Source organism: Pteronotus mesoamericanus, unplaced genomic scaffold, assembly GCF_021234165.1.
Source record: "Pteronotus mesoamericanus isolate MK-2021 breed Mesoamerican mustached bat unplaced genomic scaffold, CSHL_Meso_final contig_1193, whole genome shotgun sequence".
Lineage (NCBI taxonomy): Eukaryota > Metazoa > Chordata > Mammalia > Chiroptera > Mormoopidae > Pteronotus > Pteronotus mesoamericanus.
In genome coordinates this window covers 1,770,968-1,788,443 of record NW_026555039.1, presented here as the reverse complement: position 1 = coordinate 1,788,443, position 17,476 = coordinate 1,770,968, and the positions used below count along the sequence as shown (strand labels likewise).

At 70.8% G+C, this 17,476-nt stretch overlaps 1 protein-coding gene across 1 annotated transcript in view; it reads right to left on the bottom strand.

The window, feature by feature from the left end:
* The window catches only part of MEGF6 (multiple EGF like domains 6), a 73,603-nt gene that overhangs the window by 9,273 nt on the left and 46,854 nt on the right, over positions 1–17,476 (bottom strand). The window contains exons 9-21 of the mRNA XM_054583678.1: positions 17,039–17,161; positions 9,716–9,841; positions 8,847–8,969; positions 7,717–7,839; positions 7,258–7,395; positions 6,758–6,877; positions 6,290–6,412; positions 5,597–5,773; positions 5,153–5,284; positions 4,373–4,501; positions 2,741–2,869; positions 2,026–2,160; positions 1,812–1,946 (exon numbers count right to left, since the gene is read on the bottom strand). Of these exons, the coding sequence (XP_054439653.1) occupies positions 1,812–1,946; positions 2,026–2,160; positions 2,741–2,869; positions 4,373–4,501; positions 5,153–5,284; positions 5,597–5,773; positions 6,290–6,412; positions 6,758–6,877; positions 7,258–7,395; positions 7,717–7,839; positions 8,847–8,969; positions 9,716–9,841; positions 17,039–17,161 (1,713 nt within the window). The remainder of the gene's footprint in view (positions 1–1,811; positions 1,947–2,025; positions 2,161–2,740; positions 2,870–4,372; positions 4,502–5,152; positions 5,285–5,596; positions 5,774–6,289; positions 6,413–6,757; positions 6,878–7,257; positions 7,396–7,716; positions 7,840–8,846; positions 8,970–9,715; positions 9,842–17,038; positions 17,162–17,476) is intronic.

Here is a 17,476-nt window from a genome sequence, read left to right as displayed (position 1 = left end):
GCCCCCTGCGTCCCCTGGGTCCCCCGCTGTGGCCTCTCAGAGCCCTGCCCCTAGCTGAGGGGTGACGGGCTTTGGGAAGGAGCGGCCCAGGAGGGTCCGGCCACGGCAGGGCCTCAGGAAGGGGCGTGGGTGCCTTATCCCGCCCCTCCCTGCCCCGTGCGCCCCACATCTGCCCCAGCTTGGGGCAACCACTCTGGCGCTGCTGGGGGAAGCTCCCCCAGGCCTGGGAAGGCTGCACGGCCCCCAGAGAGGGTGGCTGCATCCCCCTCCACGCCCCCTCCCAAAGAACCAGACCCCGCTGAGCAAACACCGCACACACGCAAAGCCCCACGGGGCTCTGGGACCAAGGACTCGCCACGAGAAACCCAGTCATAAGGACCCAGCCCCTGCGGGCACCACCCAGGCCCCCCATGGGCACAGGCGCACAGGTACCACGCTGCGGGCCGCAGGCGGGGCGCCCCTCGGAGCCGGCTGAAACTGCCCCCCCGGCCTGGAACGCCTCCCCCTCCGCTAACTGGGGGCAGGCGCGTGTCTGGCTCCATAATGCTTTCCAGACCTAACAACAGCGGGTGGGGGGAGCATCATTCCTCTAAAAAATACGTGTCATTTCCTGTGGCTCATCCTTGAGGCATGGAAGGCTTCTAATGAAAAAAGGCAGAGAAAGAATAAGAAAACAGCAGGGAAGGGCTGGGGCAAGGCGCTTCCATGTCCGGCTCTGCAAACAGGCCGCTGGGGAGGGCGGGCGAGGGGCGGGGAGGGAAGGCTGAGGGGGCCGGGGTGGGGACTGGCGCAGTGCAGCGCAGTCAGGAGGTGGCGAGCAGGGCCTGCGTGGGCCGCTGGGCTGCCGTGGCACCTTCACAGACCGGAGAGCAGAGGCCGGGCGGCTCGGACCGTGGAGCTCCTCAGACACCCGGTCGGACTTGGGAGGGGGGTCCTGGCTGGGCTCCCACGCAGCCCTCCCATACCCATGGGACCAAGAGCCTCGACGAGGTCATCAGTGGGGTCCCTGGGACCCCGCCAGGGGAGGGGCCTGGCCTGGGTGCAGAGAGGAGACGGCCCCTCGGCTGAGACAGGGCAGAGCCCAGGGCCCATCCTACCCCCGGGGGGATGGGGAGCAGGGTGGCAGCTCTGACTCGGGGGACAGGCTTGTGGCTGCAGGGAGCTCGAGCCAGCTGTGCCCTCGCTGTGGTCACGGCATTCACACCACAGCGCCATGCCCCGCCCCGCCCCCATGCCCACGGCTGACGGGCGGGGGCGAGCCAAGGGCGGTCCCAGCCCACCAGTGCCTGCAGGGGCGGCGGCGGCCCTGCCCCTCCCGTGGAGGCCTTTCCCCTCACCTGCCGTGACGCGTGAAGGGGGCCCGCGCCTGCGGCCCCACCCCTGGCTCCGCGCCCACGCGCAGGGCCCCAGGCCTCCGCCACCCCGACGGCCGGCCCAGACTCGGCTCCGAGCCACCACCCCCGGGAGCGGCGGCCCGCCTGGCTGGCTCGGGCCCCCAGGGAGGGGCCCCTGCGCCCCGGCTTCGGGTCAGAGCGCTCAGCGCGTGCCAGCGGAAGGAGGGAGCGGGCGCGGGCGGCTGTGGAGACGCACCGGCGCTGCTCTGGGCCGGGCCCGGGGCTCGCATACCAGCTCCGTCCAGGTCCACGCTCGCAGGCGCCCGGCGACAGGCAGCCCGGCGTGACCGCGGGGGACCGGGCGAGGGCAGCTCCCTGGGCCGGGCGGCAGGGCTGGCTCGGCTGCCGCTCACAGCAGGGGGGCGCCGGAGGACCCACGCCCCTCCCAGACCCCAGCTCCAGGGACCGGCCACTCACCTCGGTCACAGTCCTGCCCCCGGTAGCCGGCAGGACACTGCTTCCCACACTCGCCGCTGACGGGGTCGCAGGCCAAGCCCGGAGGACAGGCGCACGCCTGCTGGCACCCCGGCCCGAAGAAGCCGGGCTCGCAGGCTGCAGGGCGAGGAGAGGGGCCTGCGGGGTCAGCCAGCCGGGGCCGCCCGCGCCCGCGCCCGCCGCCCGCCGCACTCACCGTGCTGGCACCGTGGGCCCCGGAAGCCCGCCTTGCAGGAGCAGCTGCCGTCGCGCCCGTCGCAGGCCTGCGTGTTCTGCTGCTCGCACCGGCACTCCTCCGAGCAGCCCGGCCCGAAGGCCCAGGGCGGGCAGGCTGCGCCCACAGGCTCGTGAGCGGCCGGCCGCCCGCGCGCCCGGCCCCTCCCCGGCCCCGGGGGCCCCGGCCCGCCATTCCTGGGACCCGACGCAGAGCTGCCCTAGGCACCGGAGTCCCGGAGGACCGGCCGCCGCGACCGTCTCGGAGACGAGAGACCGGGTCTCAGTGAAGGGAGGGGGTCTGCCCGGGGCGCCCCACTTTCCAGCCAGGGAACGCTTGGGGTCCCCGTGTTCTCCGTAACAGAGCCGCTGGGAGGAAGCCTCTCACGGTCCTCCACCTCTCCCCAACCAGGCCGCCGCTCCCCCAGCCCGCCCTCCGGGGGCTGTGGGCCTCCCTGGGCCCAGGACCCGCCTTTGCACCGGGAATCTCCAAAACCAACCATGAGCCCTGTGTCCAGGAAGCCCCTGAGGGAGGGCCGCTGCCGCCCCGACCAGGGCTGGGGACCGCCCACCCAGCAGGGGGGCCTCGCTGAGCCCCCACACCCTCATCTGCAAGTAGTGAACAGTCAATCCCAAGCCAGGATGCGGGCGGCAGGGCACAGCGGCGCCATCCCCTTGGACGCAGGCGGGGGACTCACCCAGGTGGCAGAAGCGGCCGTAGAGCCCTGGGTCGCAGAGACAGGCCCCGTAGAGGCGGTGGCAGCGGCCCCGGTTGGCACAGTGGCACTTCTTACGGCAGTGCTTGCCGTAGAAACCCTTGGGGCAGCCTGGGGGGAGGTGGGGCCTCGTGAGCGCCCACTGGTAATGGCTCCCGAGAGCCCTGCGTCCCGACAGGGAAGGACCCGGAGATGAGGGGGCACCGGAGCCCCGAGGATGTGGCCGACTGCCCTGGGCCTGAGGCCTGGACGGTGGCCAGGGCAGGGGGCCAGATGGGCGGCTCAGCACGCACGTGGACACGCACAAAGGCCCCGTCCCGGTCTCCCGTGTCTGCCGCACATCCACAGCAGCCTGACCTCTGTCCCTTGGTGGCCGACCGCTAGACCTCAAAGAGGGAAGGGCACGCGGCCCCTGCGGGCCAGGGTCCCAGGCCCCCCAGCTTGGGGCCGCGGCGAGGAGGGCTCTGGCCTTCCTTCCCGAGTGCTGCCCCCGACTCAGTCCTGCCACTGACGGGCTGCACAGGCTGGACGGTGACCCCAAGCTACGCCCCCGTCCCAGTCCCCGGGGGCTCCAGGTGGGACCATCCTGGCTTATCCATGTTGGCCGAAACCCCCCAACCAGTGTCTTAGAAGAGAAAGGAGCGGAGGCCGCGGGAAGACAGGGCGGACTGGCAGGAGGCGGCCACAAGCCCAGACCGCCTGGACCAACTAGGGAACAAACGGGGCCACAGTGCACCCCCCAACACTGGCCCGCCGGCCTCTCCTGGGCCAGGCCCTGTGAGTTCACCTGCGCAGGTGCACTTTGCCACAGGACCCCGAGGGGAACCCCGGGGTCCGGGAAGCCACGTGGCCTCACACGCAGAAGCACTCAGATACAGACCCTTCCCTGCCCAGTGCCCCACAGGTGGGCGCCAACAGACAGCAGAGTCCTCGACCCTCGGCAGGACAGGGACGGCAGGGTGAAAGGGGAGACAGGCAGGGAGGCCACCAGAGCCGCGAAGGCTGAGCAGGGGAGGCGGCGGAGCCCTGCACAGCCGCCCTGGACTTTGGGACCCGCCCTGCGGAGCCGGGGCCACCCCCAGGCGCGGGCCGGGGACCGCGGATGGCTACCCTCCACCTGCTGAGGCAGGAGGTCCCCGATACGTTATCTACATTCTCTGGCAAAAGAGGTGGGATTTTAAAGGCCCGAAGACTCAAGGAAGGAGCGTCAGTCACCTGAGATCACCTGAGAAAGTCATCGCTGTGGGCCCTCAAGCTCCTCCAGAAATGCGGACACTTGAGGGTTAGAAGGACGTTTGCATCACCCCGTGTAACCACAGGCCCAGGTGTAACGCCTTCTGCAAATCCCACCCCGCCATCACTCAGCTCTACTTGAATGCTCCTAGGAATGGGGAGCTCACTACCTCTCCTAGGAGCCCATGCCAAAAATGCAATGCTTCCGTCAGGTCTTCACCATCTGGGATCATCCAGGACACTTAGCAAACCATGAAAACTCAGCGCCTCTCTCCATGAAGGGCCCCCCGTCAACCACGGAAGGAGGGCGGCTCGGAGAGGGGTGCCTTCCCCTCTGCCCGCCCCAGAGGCAGTCACAGCGCCCAGCAGGGCCACACCCACCGTCCTCACAGTGGGCTCCGCCGACACCTGGGGGGCAGCGGCAGGCCCCCGTCACGGGGTCGCAGGTCCCGCCGTTCTGGCAGCTGCAGGGGGAGCTGCAGTTCTTCCCGAAGGCGTCCGGAGGGCAAGCTGCGGGCGGCAGGGAAGGACGAGGTCGGCAGCCGCCACAGAAGGACCCGGAGACACCGGGCTGGGGCTTGGGCCGCCCAGCTCAGAAGCAGCTGCCCAGAGCGAGACGCAGGACCCACGGGCTAGGACGCCCACAGGCAGCGGAGGGGTCGCAGGACGATGGCCACACCCATCCCTCTGAAGGCCAACGTGTGCGCCTTCCCCGCCAGCGCTTTCTGCAGGCAGGCCCTCGGGGAGTCCCCAAGGCCCCGAGCCCCCCGGGCCGGCCCTGCCTTGCCCTGCCCTGCCCCGGGGGCATTGGGTGGTGGGTGGCGCAGGCTCTGGACCGAAAAGGGGGAGAGTTTTGTCCACTGAGCTCCAGCCACCGGCAGGTTGAGTAGCCCAGGGAAGATGCTGCTCCCACTGGGACAAGACGGGACTGGCCGGGCCACCGCTCCTCTTCACCAACCACCCTTTGTTGTCCCGGCCCCCGTCCGTGGTGGCATCGGTGAGGGGCAGACGCCCGGCACCGAGCGGCCGTCAGCAGGCCCTGAATGAATGGTGGCGGAGGCCCACGTGCACCCCCAGGGTGAGCAGGAAGGAGCAAACGGAATGGGCTGCATGCAGGTCCCCGCCCACGGGGCGCCGCCCCGCCCCTGCCCAGCCCCTCACTCTCGTTGCAGACGAGCCCGGTCCAGCCCTCGGGACAGTCGCAGCCGTCCAGGCCCGGGAGGCAGGTCCCTCCGTTCCTGCAGTCCTCGCAGGTCAGGCTGCAGTCGGGGCCGAAGGTGTCGCCCAAGCAGACTGGGGGCAGATGGCAGAGGGACCTCAGACCCCGCCCGGGCTCGAGGACACAGGCGCCAGAGAAGGGGACACACAGGCCGTCCTCTGTCCACGCGAGCCTCAGGGGGAGGGCGGGGTGCGGGAGCCGGAGGCCGGGGCCTGGCAGGGCCCCAACCCAGGAGCTCGGGGCGGGCCCAGCCCAGGCTCAGCGCCGGATGCGCGGTGCACACCGACCGGTGGCTGGGCCTTTCAGCCTTGGTCAGACGAGGTCCTCCCCACCGCGCCCGAGGCCACCTCCCGGAGACCAGAGCCCAGGCGACGCCCACCGCTCACCAAACTTCTCCTCCAGTGTGTGTTCGCCCCGGGCCTCGGCCTCCACCTCCGCCTGCTCGGCCCCGACATAGTCGTCTTGGAAGAGGTGGGACAGTGTGTCCTGAAGCACCGAGACGTGCGGCAGGGGCCGCACGAAGGGCAGCCGGCCGTCCAGGTCCACCTCGGGCACCTCCAGGGCTGCACGGGACACGAAGGCCCTCAGCCCCTGCCGCCCGCCTGTCCCCAGGACAACGCCCCTGCCCCTGGGTGCCCAGGGCCCGAGCCCCACCCTGGGGCCCCTCATGTGCCTCCTTGCCCTGCTCTTGGGGAGCGGAGGTCCCAGCTCCTCCTCAGAACAGACAAGGCCCCGGAACCTGGGGACCTGACCTGGCCCCGGCCCGGCTCCCACCCTAGATCTCGGGAAGCAGAGTGTGGAGGGGAGCGGGGGGCAGAAGCAGCTCTTTGCCCCTCTGGACGCTGTCCTCAGGCCCAGGGATGACGTCCCTTCTCTCGGCGGGGCAGAGCAGGTGCAGGACCCACCCAAGGCCTAAGTGACACCCTGCCTGGGGACGCCTGTCTGAGCAGACCCTCCCCCGCCGCTGCCCCTGGCCTGTCCCCCAGTGGGTTGATGCAGGGCGGACGCAGGCCCAGCCAGCAGGAAGGCGAGTGCACGGGCTCCGGGAAGGGGCCCCGCGGTGGCCGGCGCAGACTCACGGGTGCAGCCCCTGCGGTCCTCGTCCAGCCGGAAGCCAGCCTCGCAGGAGCACCGGAAGGAGCCGGCCAGGTTGGTGCAGTGGTGATCGCAGCCGCCGCGGTCGGAGGAGCATTCGTCCACGTCTGCGGGGGGCAGACCGGGCTGCTGGGGCCTGTCCGCGGGGGCGGACGCGGGAGGCCCCTAGGGCCCCGCTCTGCCCGCTGGCCCGAGGCCCTGTGGCGATGCCTGCTGGGTGGCGCTCCCCACGGCTGTCCTCCCGTCCCCAGGCTCCCAGGGATGGCAGATGCCCTGCCCGAGGGCGGCTGGGCTGGGAGCGGCTGGGGTGCGTGCGGGCCCTGCCCCAGGCCAGGGAGCCAGCGGGCTGGCCCGCCCTGCCCGACAGACAACAGGCGCCCAGCCAGCGCCAGAGGCAAAGCTCAGGCCAACCCCTGCCCTTCCTTGGGTGCCCCCCGCCCCCCGCCGCTCACCCTCGCACGCGCAGCCATCAGGGCCGAGCCGGTAGCCAGCGTAGCAGCCGCACTCGTAGCCCCCGGGGCTGTTGGTGCAGACCTGCTGGCAGCAGGGCGAGTCGGCACAGTCATCCACGTCTGCGGGGACACACAGGGCCGCTGCGCCCGGGCGCCACCCTCCGCGCCCGCGTGTGCCCACACGACCGCACGCACCCCCGCAGGCACCCGCGGGGCGCACGGCCTGGCCGCGGGGCCACCCCCGCTGCGGGGGCCGGGCCGGGCGCTGGGGGTACGCAGCCCATCTTGGGGGCAAAGCCTCTCTGCGGCCGGGAAGCGGACCCTCGCACACCACGGTGCTCCGGTGTGGCTCCGCGTGACTGGAGGGACCACCCTTGGGCCGCCGGGGAGCACGGGCGAGACAGGAGGGACTCCCGTGTCACGGCACCGGCGGCGGTGCGTCCCCGGGCCGGGGCGTGGGGCGTGGGGCGTCGGGGGGGGGTCGGGGGGCCCGCTCGCACCGATACACGTCTTCTGGTCCTCGTCCAGCTCGTAGCCACGGGGGCAGGTGCACAGGGGCCCCGCGCTGCTGTGGCTGCAGCCGTGAGAGCAGCCGCCGTTGTCCGCCTCGCAGCTGTTCACGATCTCCATCTCGATCCCTGAGACGAGACCCGCCCCAGGGGCGTGGACAGGGTCCGGGTGATGCTCCCCACCCACTGACCCACCGACGGGGGCCTGCCCTGGCCCGGCAGCCCGCCTGGGTCCCCCGGCTGCTCTCTGCTGGGAAACAGGCAGCCTGGAGCCCCGGGGCAGGCTGGGCCCTGGGACCCTGGCCCTCCCGCCCGCCGCCCCGCCCCTGCCCGCCCAGGGCCACAGCGCCCACGCTCAGCACGGCCCTCGGCTGACAAGGGAGCTCGGCCACACAAGCCGGCAGCCCGTGGGGGCCTGGGAGCCGCGCCCACCGCCCCGCGCCCACTCACGGTAGCACTGCCGGCCGTCGGCCCCCAGCTCGTAGCCCGCGTGGCACACACACTTAAAGGACCCCCGCGTGTTGAGGCAGCCGTGGGCGCACTGGGCCAGCCCCGCCGCGCATTCGTCCACGTCTGGAGGGGAGACCGAGGGGGAGGGCTCTGCGCCGCTGGCCTGGGAGACAGGCCCCCGGGGCGGAGCCTCCATGTGGGGCCCCGCCAGGCCCTTTCCCGCGCCCCCACTCCGTGGCTCCAGGCCTGGCCGGCCCCTCTGTGCACCCGGTTTTGCAGCAAGCTCTCCCGAGGCCAGGAGGGCACGGTTCAGTCACACTCCGGAGCCAGCGGCACCGGGCAAGGGGCTCCACCGCCCGGAGCCCTCGGTCCGTCGGCCATGCCCTCCCCACTCCGCCGAGCTCCCTGCCCTGGGCCTGGCCGGGAGGGGCCCTTCCAGGCCGCCCCCGGGGCGCGCAGAGGCAGGCGCCAGCCCCCAGGCCGCGAGACCCAGGGTCCCTGACTACTCCTTTGGTCACGTCCCCGCAGTTCCTCAGGATGAAAAGGTTGACCCTCGTCCCTGTTTCCTGCTGAGCCCGCCGAGCCGCCAGCACCCGGGACAACACTGGCAAAGACTCCTGCAACGCTGCTCCCCGGAGTTGGGGCCGCACCTGCGGCCCGTCCGTCTGACAGCCCCCTGGCGGGGGGCACACGGACCCCTCCCCAAGGCTGCTTCTGTCTCAGGGAGGCGTGGGGGCCCCCGAAAGTCCTGGGACGGGTGACCGGCCCATGCTGCGTAGCACCCAGCGAGGACCCCCGCAGCCTGGGGTGCGGGGGCCGCCCTAGAAAGCGGCATCCAGCACACGAACAAAACCAAGACAGCTGGAGGCCAGCTGGTGGCCGTCACGACTCAGCCGCGGCTTCCCCTTTCCTCTCCTCTCATTTCCCTCACAAGCGGGTCTTGCTTGGGTGACACCAGAAACGCTTCAAAACAAACACACAGTCTGAACCCGCCACCTGGGCTCACACGCGGCTCTGTTCGGAAGCAGGCCCTGCAGCATGTTCCTGCCGCCCCGCCCCCCGCCCCACGGCAGACGGGCCCCGGCCGGCCTGGCACCCGCAGGCCAGGCGTAGCGGGAAGGGCGTCCTACCTTCGCAGGCCTTGCGGTCGGCCGCCAGCCGGTAGCCAGCGTGGCAGCCGCAGTGGGCGAGGCCCCGCAGCGCCTGGCACGTGTGCATGCAGCCGCCGTTCCGGTCCGCGCACGGGTTTCTGCCTGCGGCCACGGCCGGGGGCGACAGAGGCAAAGGGAAGAGATGAGGTGAGAGGTGGGGGGCTCCCACGGATTCGAGGGTCCTGCCCCAGGGCCCTCGCCCTTCCTGCTCCAGGGCTCCGGGCCGGCTGGTGGGCCTCCCTCCTCCCAAATGTGGGAGCCCCCGAGACGCCCCAGAGAGGACAGCTCCACCCAAGCCTCTTCTCCCCGCTGGGGCCAGCGTGCCTGGCTGCTCCCTCAGCCCCTGACCCTGTGCCACTCTGCAGCCCCCGCTGGCCTGGCCCCTCAGGCCCATCCATGCGCACTCCAGGCGGGGGACCCAAGGGGCCAGGGTGGCAGGGAGGGTGCTGTCTCAGCACCTGTTCAACCCTGCCCCCCACTTCCGCATCTCAGGGGCGCCCCTGACCCCGCTCCACCTTCTCCATCAGCAAAGCCCCCTCTTCTGCTGACAGGCAGCCCGAGGACCCAGGACAAGGTGTCAGAAGGGGCCTGGCCTTCCTGCTCCACCCAGGGCCTGGGGGCCTGCACCCCACCTGCCCGGCCGAGCCCAGGGTGCTCCCGCCCTGATCATGTGGCGCCCGCAGGCGTGTGACCGCAGGCACAGCAGCAGCCGGGCGGGGTCCCCATCCCATCCCAGAGGCCGAGCCGGCGGTGCGTCCTGCCTGTGCCCCTGCCCGGGCTGCAGGTGCGCATGGGACGGGCCGGGGGGCCGGCACCCCCACCCCCGCCTGAGGCCGCCGCACACTCACGGACGCAGCGCCTGCCGTCCTCCTGGAGCTGGAACTCGGGCTGGCACTGGCAGCGGTGCTGGGTCGCTGTGAGCTGCACACAGCTGTGCTGGCAGCCCCCGTTGCCCACGGCGCAGGAGTGGATGGCTGGGGGCACAGAGAGGAGCCCACTCAGCGGGGATCAAGGGGGGTGCTGGACCGCAGGATGCTCCAAGCCCCGCCTCCTGCCATCCTCCAGCCCGCTGTGGTGTTTCCCGGGGGCCACGGGGTCCCTGTCTGGCTCCTGGCCACATGGGGGTGCAGGCCTGTGGTCGGCTCTGAAGCCTCCAACCCCAGCCCCCCCAGGGACCAGATGTACAGGCGCCGATGAGCAGGGAGCCTCTCGGTGGAAGCCAGGAGCCACCCAGCACCCCACTGACAGCCAGTGTGTCCCGGGCTCAGAGGCAGAGCAGCCCAGGAGGCTGCCTGGAGGAAGAAGCAGGCCAGCAAGGGGGGTGGAGGCCCAGACATTCCACTATCCTGGCCGCCAGGTTACGGCCGAGGGGCAGGCATGCAGTTTCCGTGGACAGTCACCGAGGCCTGCGGGCCTAGCTGCCAGGCTGGGCCCCACTGGAATCTGACCTCATCCAGCCCCCACTGCCCCCAGCGCCCGTGGGGACAGCACTAGGTAAGGCCACAGAGCCAGGCACCTGAGTCTCAGCCCCAGGACAGCAGTGGCCCAGGCCTGCCTTCTCGGGCGCCCACAGGACAGGCTCTGCCAGGTCAGGCTGGCCGAGCGGCGCCTACGTCCTGGCTGGAGGGGCTGGGCCACTCCCGAGGAGCCATGCTGAGCGAGGCCGGGTGCCCAGGGTGGGCTCTGGGTCCCTGGCAGCTCCACGAAGGCTCTGGTCGTGGCCCGTGGTTAGGGAGGGCATGGGCCCAGAGCTCGGGGACAAAGCCACAGGAACGCGGTGCTGTCTGTGGCCCAGCCGCCTGGCCCGGAGCAAACCAGGGTCCTGTCGCTGCAGCCCTGGGACCACCGGGGGGTGGGGTGTCGCCTGAGGCACCCCTGTGCAGTCATCAGACCCTAGGGTGAGTTCGGGAGCCAGGGGCACAGGCCTGGTGCCTGGGGGCCAGACTCTGAGGCCAGAGGAGCTGGGCGCAGTGGCGCGCCCGCATGCCGAGCACATGAGCAGCCCCAGGGCTCGGCGAGGCTGCAGCCACGCTGTCTGCCAAAAGCAAAGCTTCCTTCAAAGCAAGTATGTCTGAAAAAAGCCAAACGCAGCCTTCAAGATGCTGCCCTGTTTCCCCATGTGGCGCGAGCCGGTGGGGAGCCTGTGCGGAGGGAACCCTCCGGGCCCGGACCAGCCCCGGGGCGGGGGCAGCGGGAGCCAGGGCCGGCTGGAAAGACCTTGTCTCCTGATCACGCCGGGCGCTGGCACGTGCCGGGGAGAAGCAGTGGAGACTCGAGGCCTGGGCAGAACCAAGGCAAGCAGGGCGGCCACCATCTCTAGTCCCTGCCAGCCCCTGGGCTTCCCCCATTCCCGCCTACCTCCAACTCTGCCCTGACCCCAAAAGACCTGCCTGCCTCGCCTGAGACAGCTCTGCTTAAGCCCCTCCCCCACCCCAGGGGTTCCCGAGCACAGCCTGGGCCAGCTCCCCCGGCCCCCCCCGGGGCTCTGTCTGCGCTCGCAGCCCCAGCTCTGCTTGGGGCTCATAATAGGAACCAGACTCCTCCCTGGCAGGACAGGCAGGCTCACAGACACGGGGGCCCGGAGCCCAGGGCGGCGGGCCAGCTGGGCCGGCACCTCGGCCCAAAGGGGTCTCCAGCAGCGGTGGCAGGGCTGGAAAGAAGCCCCTCCAGACAGGCAGAGCCCCTGAGACCCGCCCACAGGCAGCCCCGCACCGAGCCCGCTGGAGCCCGCGGGGGAGGGTCGCGAGCAGGCAGGCGCTGGCGGCGGGTGTCCCGGCCCCCGGGCCGTCTCGCCCCCTCCCTGGCCGTCACTTGCCGCTCCGCTGCGCCTTCTAACATTCCCTTCGCCCCCAGGAGGCGGCCGAGCCCAGGCCGCCTGGTACAGCCTGGGCCAGGAGTCCCAGAACGCTGAACCAGGCGCATTTCTCAGGCGCCGGGCTGTGCCACGCGGGGAGGGGTGGGGGGCAGCTGCTGTGTGACCAGTGTCCAGAGCCGGTGGTGACGTTTCCAGGCCCCCAAGTCACCCGTGGCCCAGTGACCCCTGCACACCAAGGCCACACCCAGGCCTGACGGGAAGCTGAGAGCCCAGCAGGAGACGGGAGGGTAGGGGGCCCCCAGCCCCTGGCGGGCTGAGTGCCCACGTCCCCCTAACATTCAGCCCCCTACGTGACTGTATGTGGAGGGAAGCCCTCGTGGAGGTAATTAAGGTTAAATGAGGTCATACGGGCAAGGCCCTGATCCAATAGGATTTGTGTCCTTATAAGAAGAGACATGAGATCTCTTTGTCTCTCTCTCTCTGCCACACAAGGACACAGCGAGAGGAGCCGTCAGGAAGGCCGGTCTCACTGTGATTGAATTGGCTGTCACCTGGCCTGAAACTTCCAGCCTCCAGAACGGTGAGAAAATTAACATCTGTTGTTTAAGCCCCCCAGTCTGTAGGGTTTGTTACAGGGGCCCGAGCTGACTGATCCACCCTCACTCCCCAGTTGCAAGTTTTAGGACCCTGGCCTTCAGCCAGGGGACTGTGGGGTTCTAATAGAGCTGGGCTGCAATTCCTCCTTCTGCCAGCAGGGGCCGCCCTACTCAGGAGCCTCAGGTGTGAGGCCTTGAAACCAGCAAGGGAATAGCGCCTCACCTGAGCAAGAGACTGGATGTCTAGAACACAAGTGTCCCACAAGGTGAGGGGCCCACTCTGTCTCTGTCAGTGGTTCTCCACTCTTGGGAGTACAGGTGGCGGCCCTGAGGCCTGGCCACAGCGTTGGGCTGGAGCCCAGGGCCAGGTGCACCGGAGTGTCAGGGAGCAAGCGGCAGGTGGGGGCAGCGGATGGCCGGCCTCAAGGGCAGCTCCACTGACGAGGCCCCGGTCCCCAGGCCTGGCACATTGGCCAGCCCGAGCTGGCCAGCTGAGGGGCTGTGCTGTGGCGGGCTGGCTGTGGGGGCAGGGGGCAGGCCTGTCACCAGGGGGCTGGCCACCGGCTCCCTCTGCTCCGGCCTCCAGCCAGCTGGTGGTTTCGGGGCTGTGACTTCACGGGGGTAATCGCTGCCCTCGGCCTGGCTTGGTTTCTGGATCCCGAGAGCCTCACCCCACGCGTGGCCCGCGGCCACCCGCAGTCCTTCTGCCCAGGAAGCCCTGTGGGGACAGGGCCAGGATGGCAGGAGGAAGGGGCGGCGGCCGGCTCGGCCAAGAGGACGAGCTCGCCGGGCCCTGCCCGTCCCCCTTCACTGCGAGACTGCTCGTGGGCCGCCTGCGGCTCAGCCGTGTGCGTCCTGCCCCACCCCTGGCCTCTGCGCGGGGCCCCAGCACTGCTCAGGGGGCACAGGTTGCCTGTAGCCACGTAAACAGCCATCCGCTCCCACATTCCAGGGACGGGGCCTGGGCGGGACGGGGCCTGGGTGGCACCGGCCCCAGCACCGCACGCCACTCGCCTGCCAACCGGCCCTGGCTCCTCCGTCCCAGGGAGGAGGCCCCCCAAGACGGGCCCCAGGACCCAGCGGTGCCCCTGGCCTGCCCGGCGCCTGTCTGTCCTCACCTGAGCCTCCCCCACCCCTGACCCCTGGGATCCTGTGCCATCGTCTCAGCTCTGCCCTTCCCACACGCACTGAGGCCCCAGTTAGCTGGCCCTGACCCCCCGCTGGGTCTCCCCATCCACCCTGGGGTCTGTGGCCTCTGTCCCTGCACTTCATTGGGTGGGGTGATACCATCCCATCCCCCCAACCCAGGGCCCTGACAGGCTGCGCTTCTGGGGCCCTGGTCTCGGGGACAGGGCCTTCCTTTCCCACCTGCCGTCCAGACCGGGCCCCCTGGGAACCAGCCAGGGACACTGTGGGCCCCCAGACTGCCCCCGGAGCATGGCTCGCCCCGGGCCACATGGAGCAGCAACCACGCCCCAGGCCAGGGTCCGGGAGAGACCGCCGGGCAGGTGTCGCGCTGGCTCTGAGCACCGGGCCGCGCAGAGGATGGTTTCCCAGCGCAAAGCGTTAGCGGCCCTGGGAGCTGGTCTCCTCAGTCATTTGCCTGGAGAGATGCGAGGGAGACACTTGCCACCCCCCGCCCCGCCGCCCCAACCCCCTTCCCACGCTGGGGAGGGCAGGGGCTGGCCCAGAGCCCCCGCGGGCGAGAAGCAGGAGGGACCAGGCCTGGGCCTCGGGGGGGCCTGCCCCTCTGTCCCCAGAGCCCGGGGGCATGAGCCCAGGAGCGCACCCTGGCCAGGAAGCACCCCAAAACACCGGCTGCTTCTGTCTCTCGGGCGGCCAAGCTGGCCAGGGGCGGCCAGGGCAGAGCGCGGGCGCTCAGGGGCCTTGGGGCCTGGCCGCCTCTCCTGGCCCGGGGCCAGTGGCAAAATCCGTGTGGCAAATTCTCACTTTTAAGAACTGAAAGTTTGGCGTTTTATTTCTTTTGCAAGGGAGGGGTGCCTGGGGGCTGTGAATTCCCTGTCCTCCCCTTGCCTGGGAGGGGAGTTTGACCAAGAGTGTTTCAAGGATCCCCTTAAAGCGCTGCCCCCTGTAGGGGCTTCCCAGGTTCCTCAGGCCAAGAATTGCTGCAGCCCCGCCCTGGCTGGGAGCGCCTCCCCCCCCGCCCCCCCCCTCCAGCATCTCTGTCACTTTTATTCAAGGGGCAGGAGGGTGCTGGCAGCCGGCCTGTACAGTCCTGGGGGCCTTGCGGCACTTCCCCCGCCCCAGAGGATGCCGGCAGGCCCCAGGGGAGGATCCCAGGGCAGCTGCGCTCCAGCTGTGCAGGCTGCCCGTAGCTGGCCCGGGAGGGGGCGGTGGGGGCAGAGGGGGGCCCAGGTTCTACACTGACTCATCCTGAAAGGTCCGCTGAGGCCCCAGGGTAACCTGGGCTCAGACCCCAGGACGAGACCCCCGGCTCGCCCCAAGCCCTGTACGCTGGGGGGCCCAGAGGAGGAGGAGGGTCCACACACCTCTCAGAGGCATGGAGTCCAGCCCCCTCCCCGGGAGCCCACAGAGAGCCCAGTAGCCTGGCACGGGCTGAGCCGCCCTCCCCTGGGCCCCTCCTGGGAGCCCCCACGGGCGAGCTGAGAGGTTCGGCCATCCCTCACCCCCAGGCCGGCAGGCCGGGTCCACCGCAGCCGGGCCGGTCCCCAGGCAGCCGGGGCGGATGCATGAGCGAGAAAGGTTTCCTGCTCTGCCCCAGGGGACCCCGTGTCCACTCCAGAAGCCTCTCAGCAAAGCTCAGGCCCCACTGGAACGGCAGCTCCCCGTGGACCCAGGCCAACAAACCCGCGCCGATCCCGACACCCTCGGGAGACCTGGGGAAGGCCTGAGACGGCCAAGGTGTCAGCTCCCAGGGATTCCGGACTCAGGGAGCCTACCAACAGCAAGGAGCACGTGGGGGGTACGCGGGTGTGGGTGCGCACGTGCGGTGTATGTTCGGGGGCTGTGGGTGCGGGTGGGGGCCGTGGGGGCCTGGGGTGCAGGCATGGTGTGTACTTCCTGTCAGGGGCTGCGGTCATAAGAGGAAGTCACAGGCCTAGGCCTCAGGAAAGCAGTCCCAGCTTCGGGGAGAAGCCGCTGTCCCGCAGGGACCAGAAGCTGGACACCAGCCCCCAGAAGGCCGGAGAGAGCGGGGCCCCGGGGCATACCTTCTCAGCCTGGGTGCGCAGAGCTGGGGGGCGCTGAGGCCGCAGCCGCCGCAGGCCGGCCCATGCCGACCCGACCCAGGAGCCCTGGCGTCAGACTCAGGGGATCTTTTCAAATGACCCAGCACCGAGAATCGAGGCCCGCGGGGCCCCAGCGCAGGCGGCTCCAGGCAGGGTCGCGGGGAGGGGCTCCAGTGTAGCGGCGGAGCGGGCGGGTGGGGGCACCCCTTCCCAGAGCCAAGACCCTCCCAAGTCCCGCGGGGCACTTGCCCCTTGGCATGCTGCCCACCCATCACCGCCCCCGTCGGCGTCCCCTTGAAGGCCACCATCGGCGCAGTTGGGGGCCCAGGGAGATGGGAGGGTGTGTCCCAGCCCCGCCCCGCACGGGGGAACCAAGGCAGGGAGGGGGCGGCGGGTGTCCACGAGGCCCAGGCCCCACGGACACCCTTCCCCAAGGAGAACCTGCCCCCAAGGAAGGGGGTGGGAAGGACACCCGGGGAGGCGGGGGCTCCGAGGCCTGAGAGCCCGTGGCCGCGGGCTCCCAGAAGCCTGCCTCCCGCCGGCCGGCAGCAGCGGGGGCTGCCCCCCCGGCGTTCCGTCTGCAGTGCACCGCAACATTCCTGCATCTGTTTCCACTTTCCGAACCAAAGAAATTTTACGGGGCAGCAGCCTCGCCCCCCAGCAGCAGCCTGGACATGTGAGAGTGCGTGGCGCTGGGGGGCCCCCCGGGGCTGGCAGACCGCCTGCCACATAGCAGCCAGGCAGGCAGGCAGCAGGCCCTTGGAGCCCGCCCGCGCACTCGGGGTCTTCAGGGCGGAAGGAAAGGGCACCCCGCCCCCGGGAGAACAACCCCCATGGGGCCTCGCAGGCAGGAGGGGGTCAGTCAGCCCTGTGGCCACAGCACCTGTGTCCAGGGCCAGCCCGGGGGGGGGCAGGGGGGGCACTGACCGCTCAACCCTCGGCTCCTGGCCTCCAGCCCCGCCCCCCTCTGCCTCAGCGGCGCCTGGTGCTCTCCCCTTTCTGCCCCCTTTTCTCCCTCATCACCCTCCAGAACTGGCAGGGGCCGGCACCCCCGTCGGGCCCCTTCCCCGAGGCAGAAAGAGCCCGGAGAGAAACAGAGGGTCAGGATCCCTCGCTCCACCGGCCAGAGCCCAGCCCCCAGGCTCCCAGGCCAGGAAGCCCAGCTCAGCTGCCCCAGGCCGGCCTCCCAGCGCGTTGGGAGGCTCTCGATAGGACGGCAGACCGGGGGCTCCTCCCCAGGTCACGGGGCCACGCCCCCACCCAGGGAGGGGACCTGGGCCTCCCAGGCAGATTCCAGGTGTGGCTGCAGAGGGCCCCCGGCCCAGGGCCTGAGCGCCCAGCCTCGACGCGGGGGAGCAGGGCCCTCAGGACGGTTCTTCCTCCACCTGCCTGAGCCCCAGCTCGCTCAGGTGAGTGGGGCTGGCAGGCCCACACCAGGCCAGGCCGGGGCGCCGTGGCCTCCCGCAGGCAGCTGGGCATGCCCAGGAGGGTGGGGGACAGCCGAGGCCAGGTGCCCGGGCAGGGAGGGGGCCCCGGGCGCAGAGGCCTCACCCAGGCAGGTCCTGCCGTCCGTGTGGAGTCGGAAGCCGGGCCTGCACTCGCAGACATAGGAGCCGGGCGTGTTCATACACCTGTGGTGGCAGCCGCCGTTGTGCATCTGGCACTCGTCCACATCTGGGTGGGGACACAGGGTCGCGGGTCACAGCCCGTCCCCACTGGGCTGCCCGCCGCTGCCCTGCGCCGCCCCGGGGTCCGGCCCAGCCCCTCCCTGAGGACAGCACCCCAGGCCTAGGTGCTGAGGCCCAAACCCCAAGCGCTCTGCTGGGGACCTCCAGGACCCTCTGCCCCCTGCACAAGCCACATCCATCCTGGGGAGACCCCCAGGTCCCTCCTAAGCCCTGAGGCTGCCTCAGAGAGGAGGGGCAGTGAGGGCAGCCCAGGGGTGCCCCGCTGGGGTCCCCTCCAGCTCTGGGATGCAGGCCCCTTTAT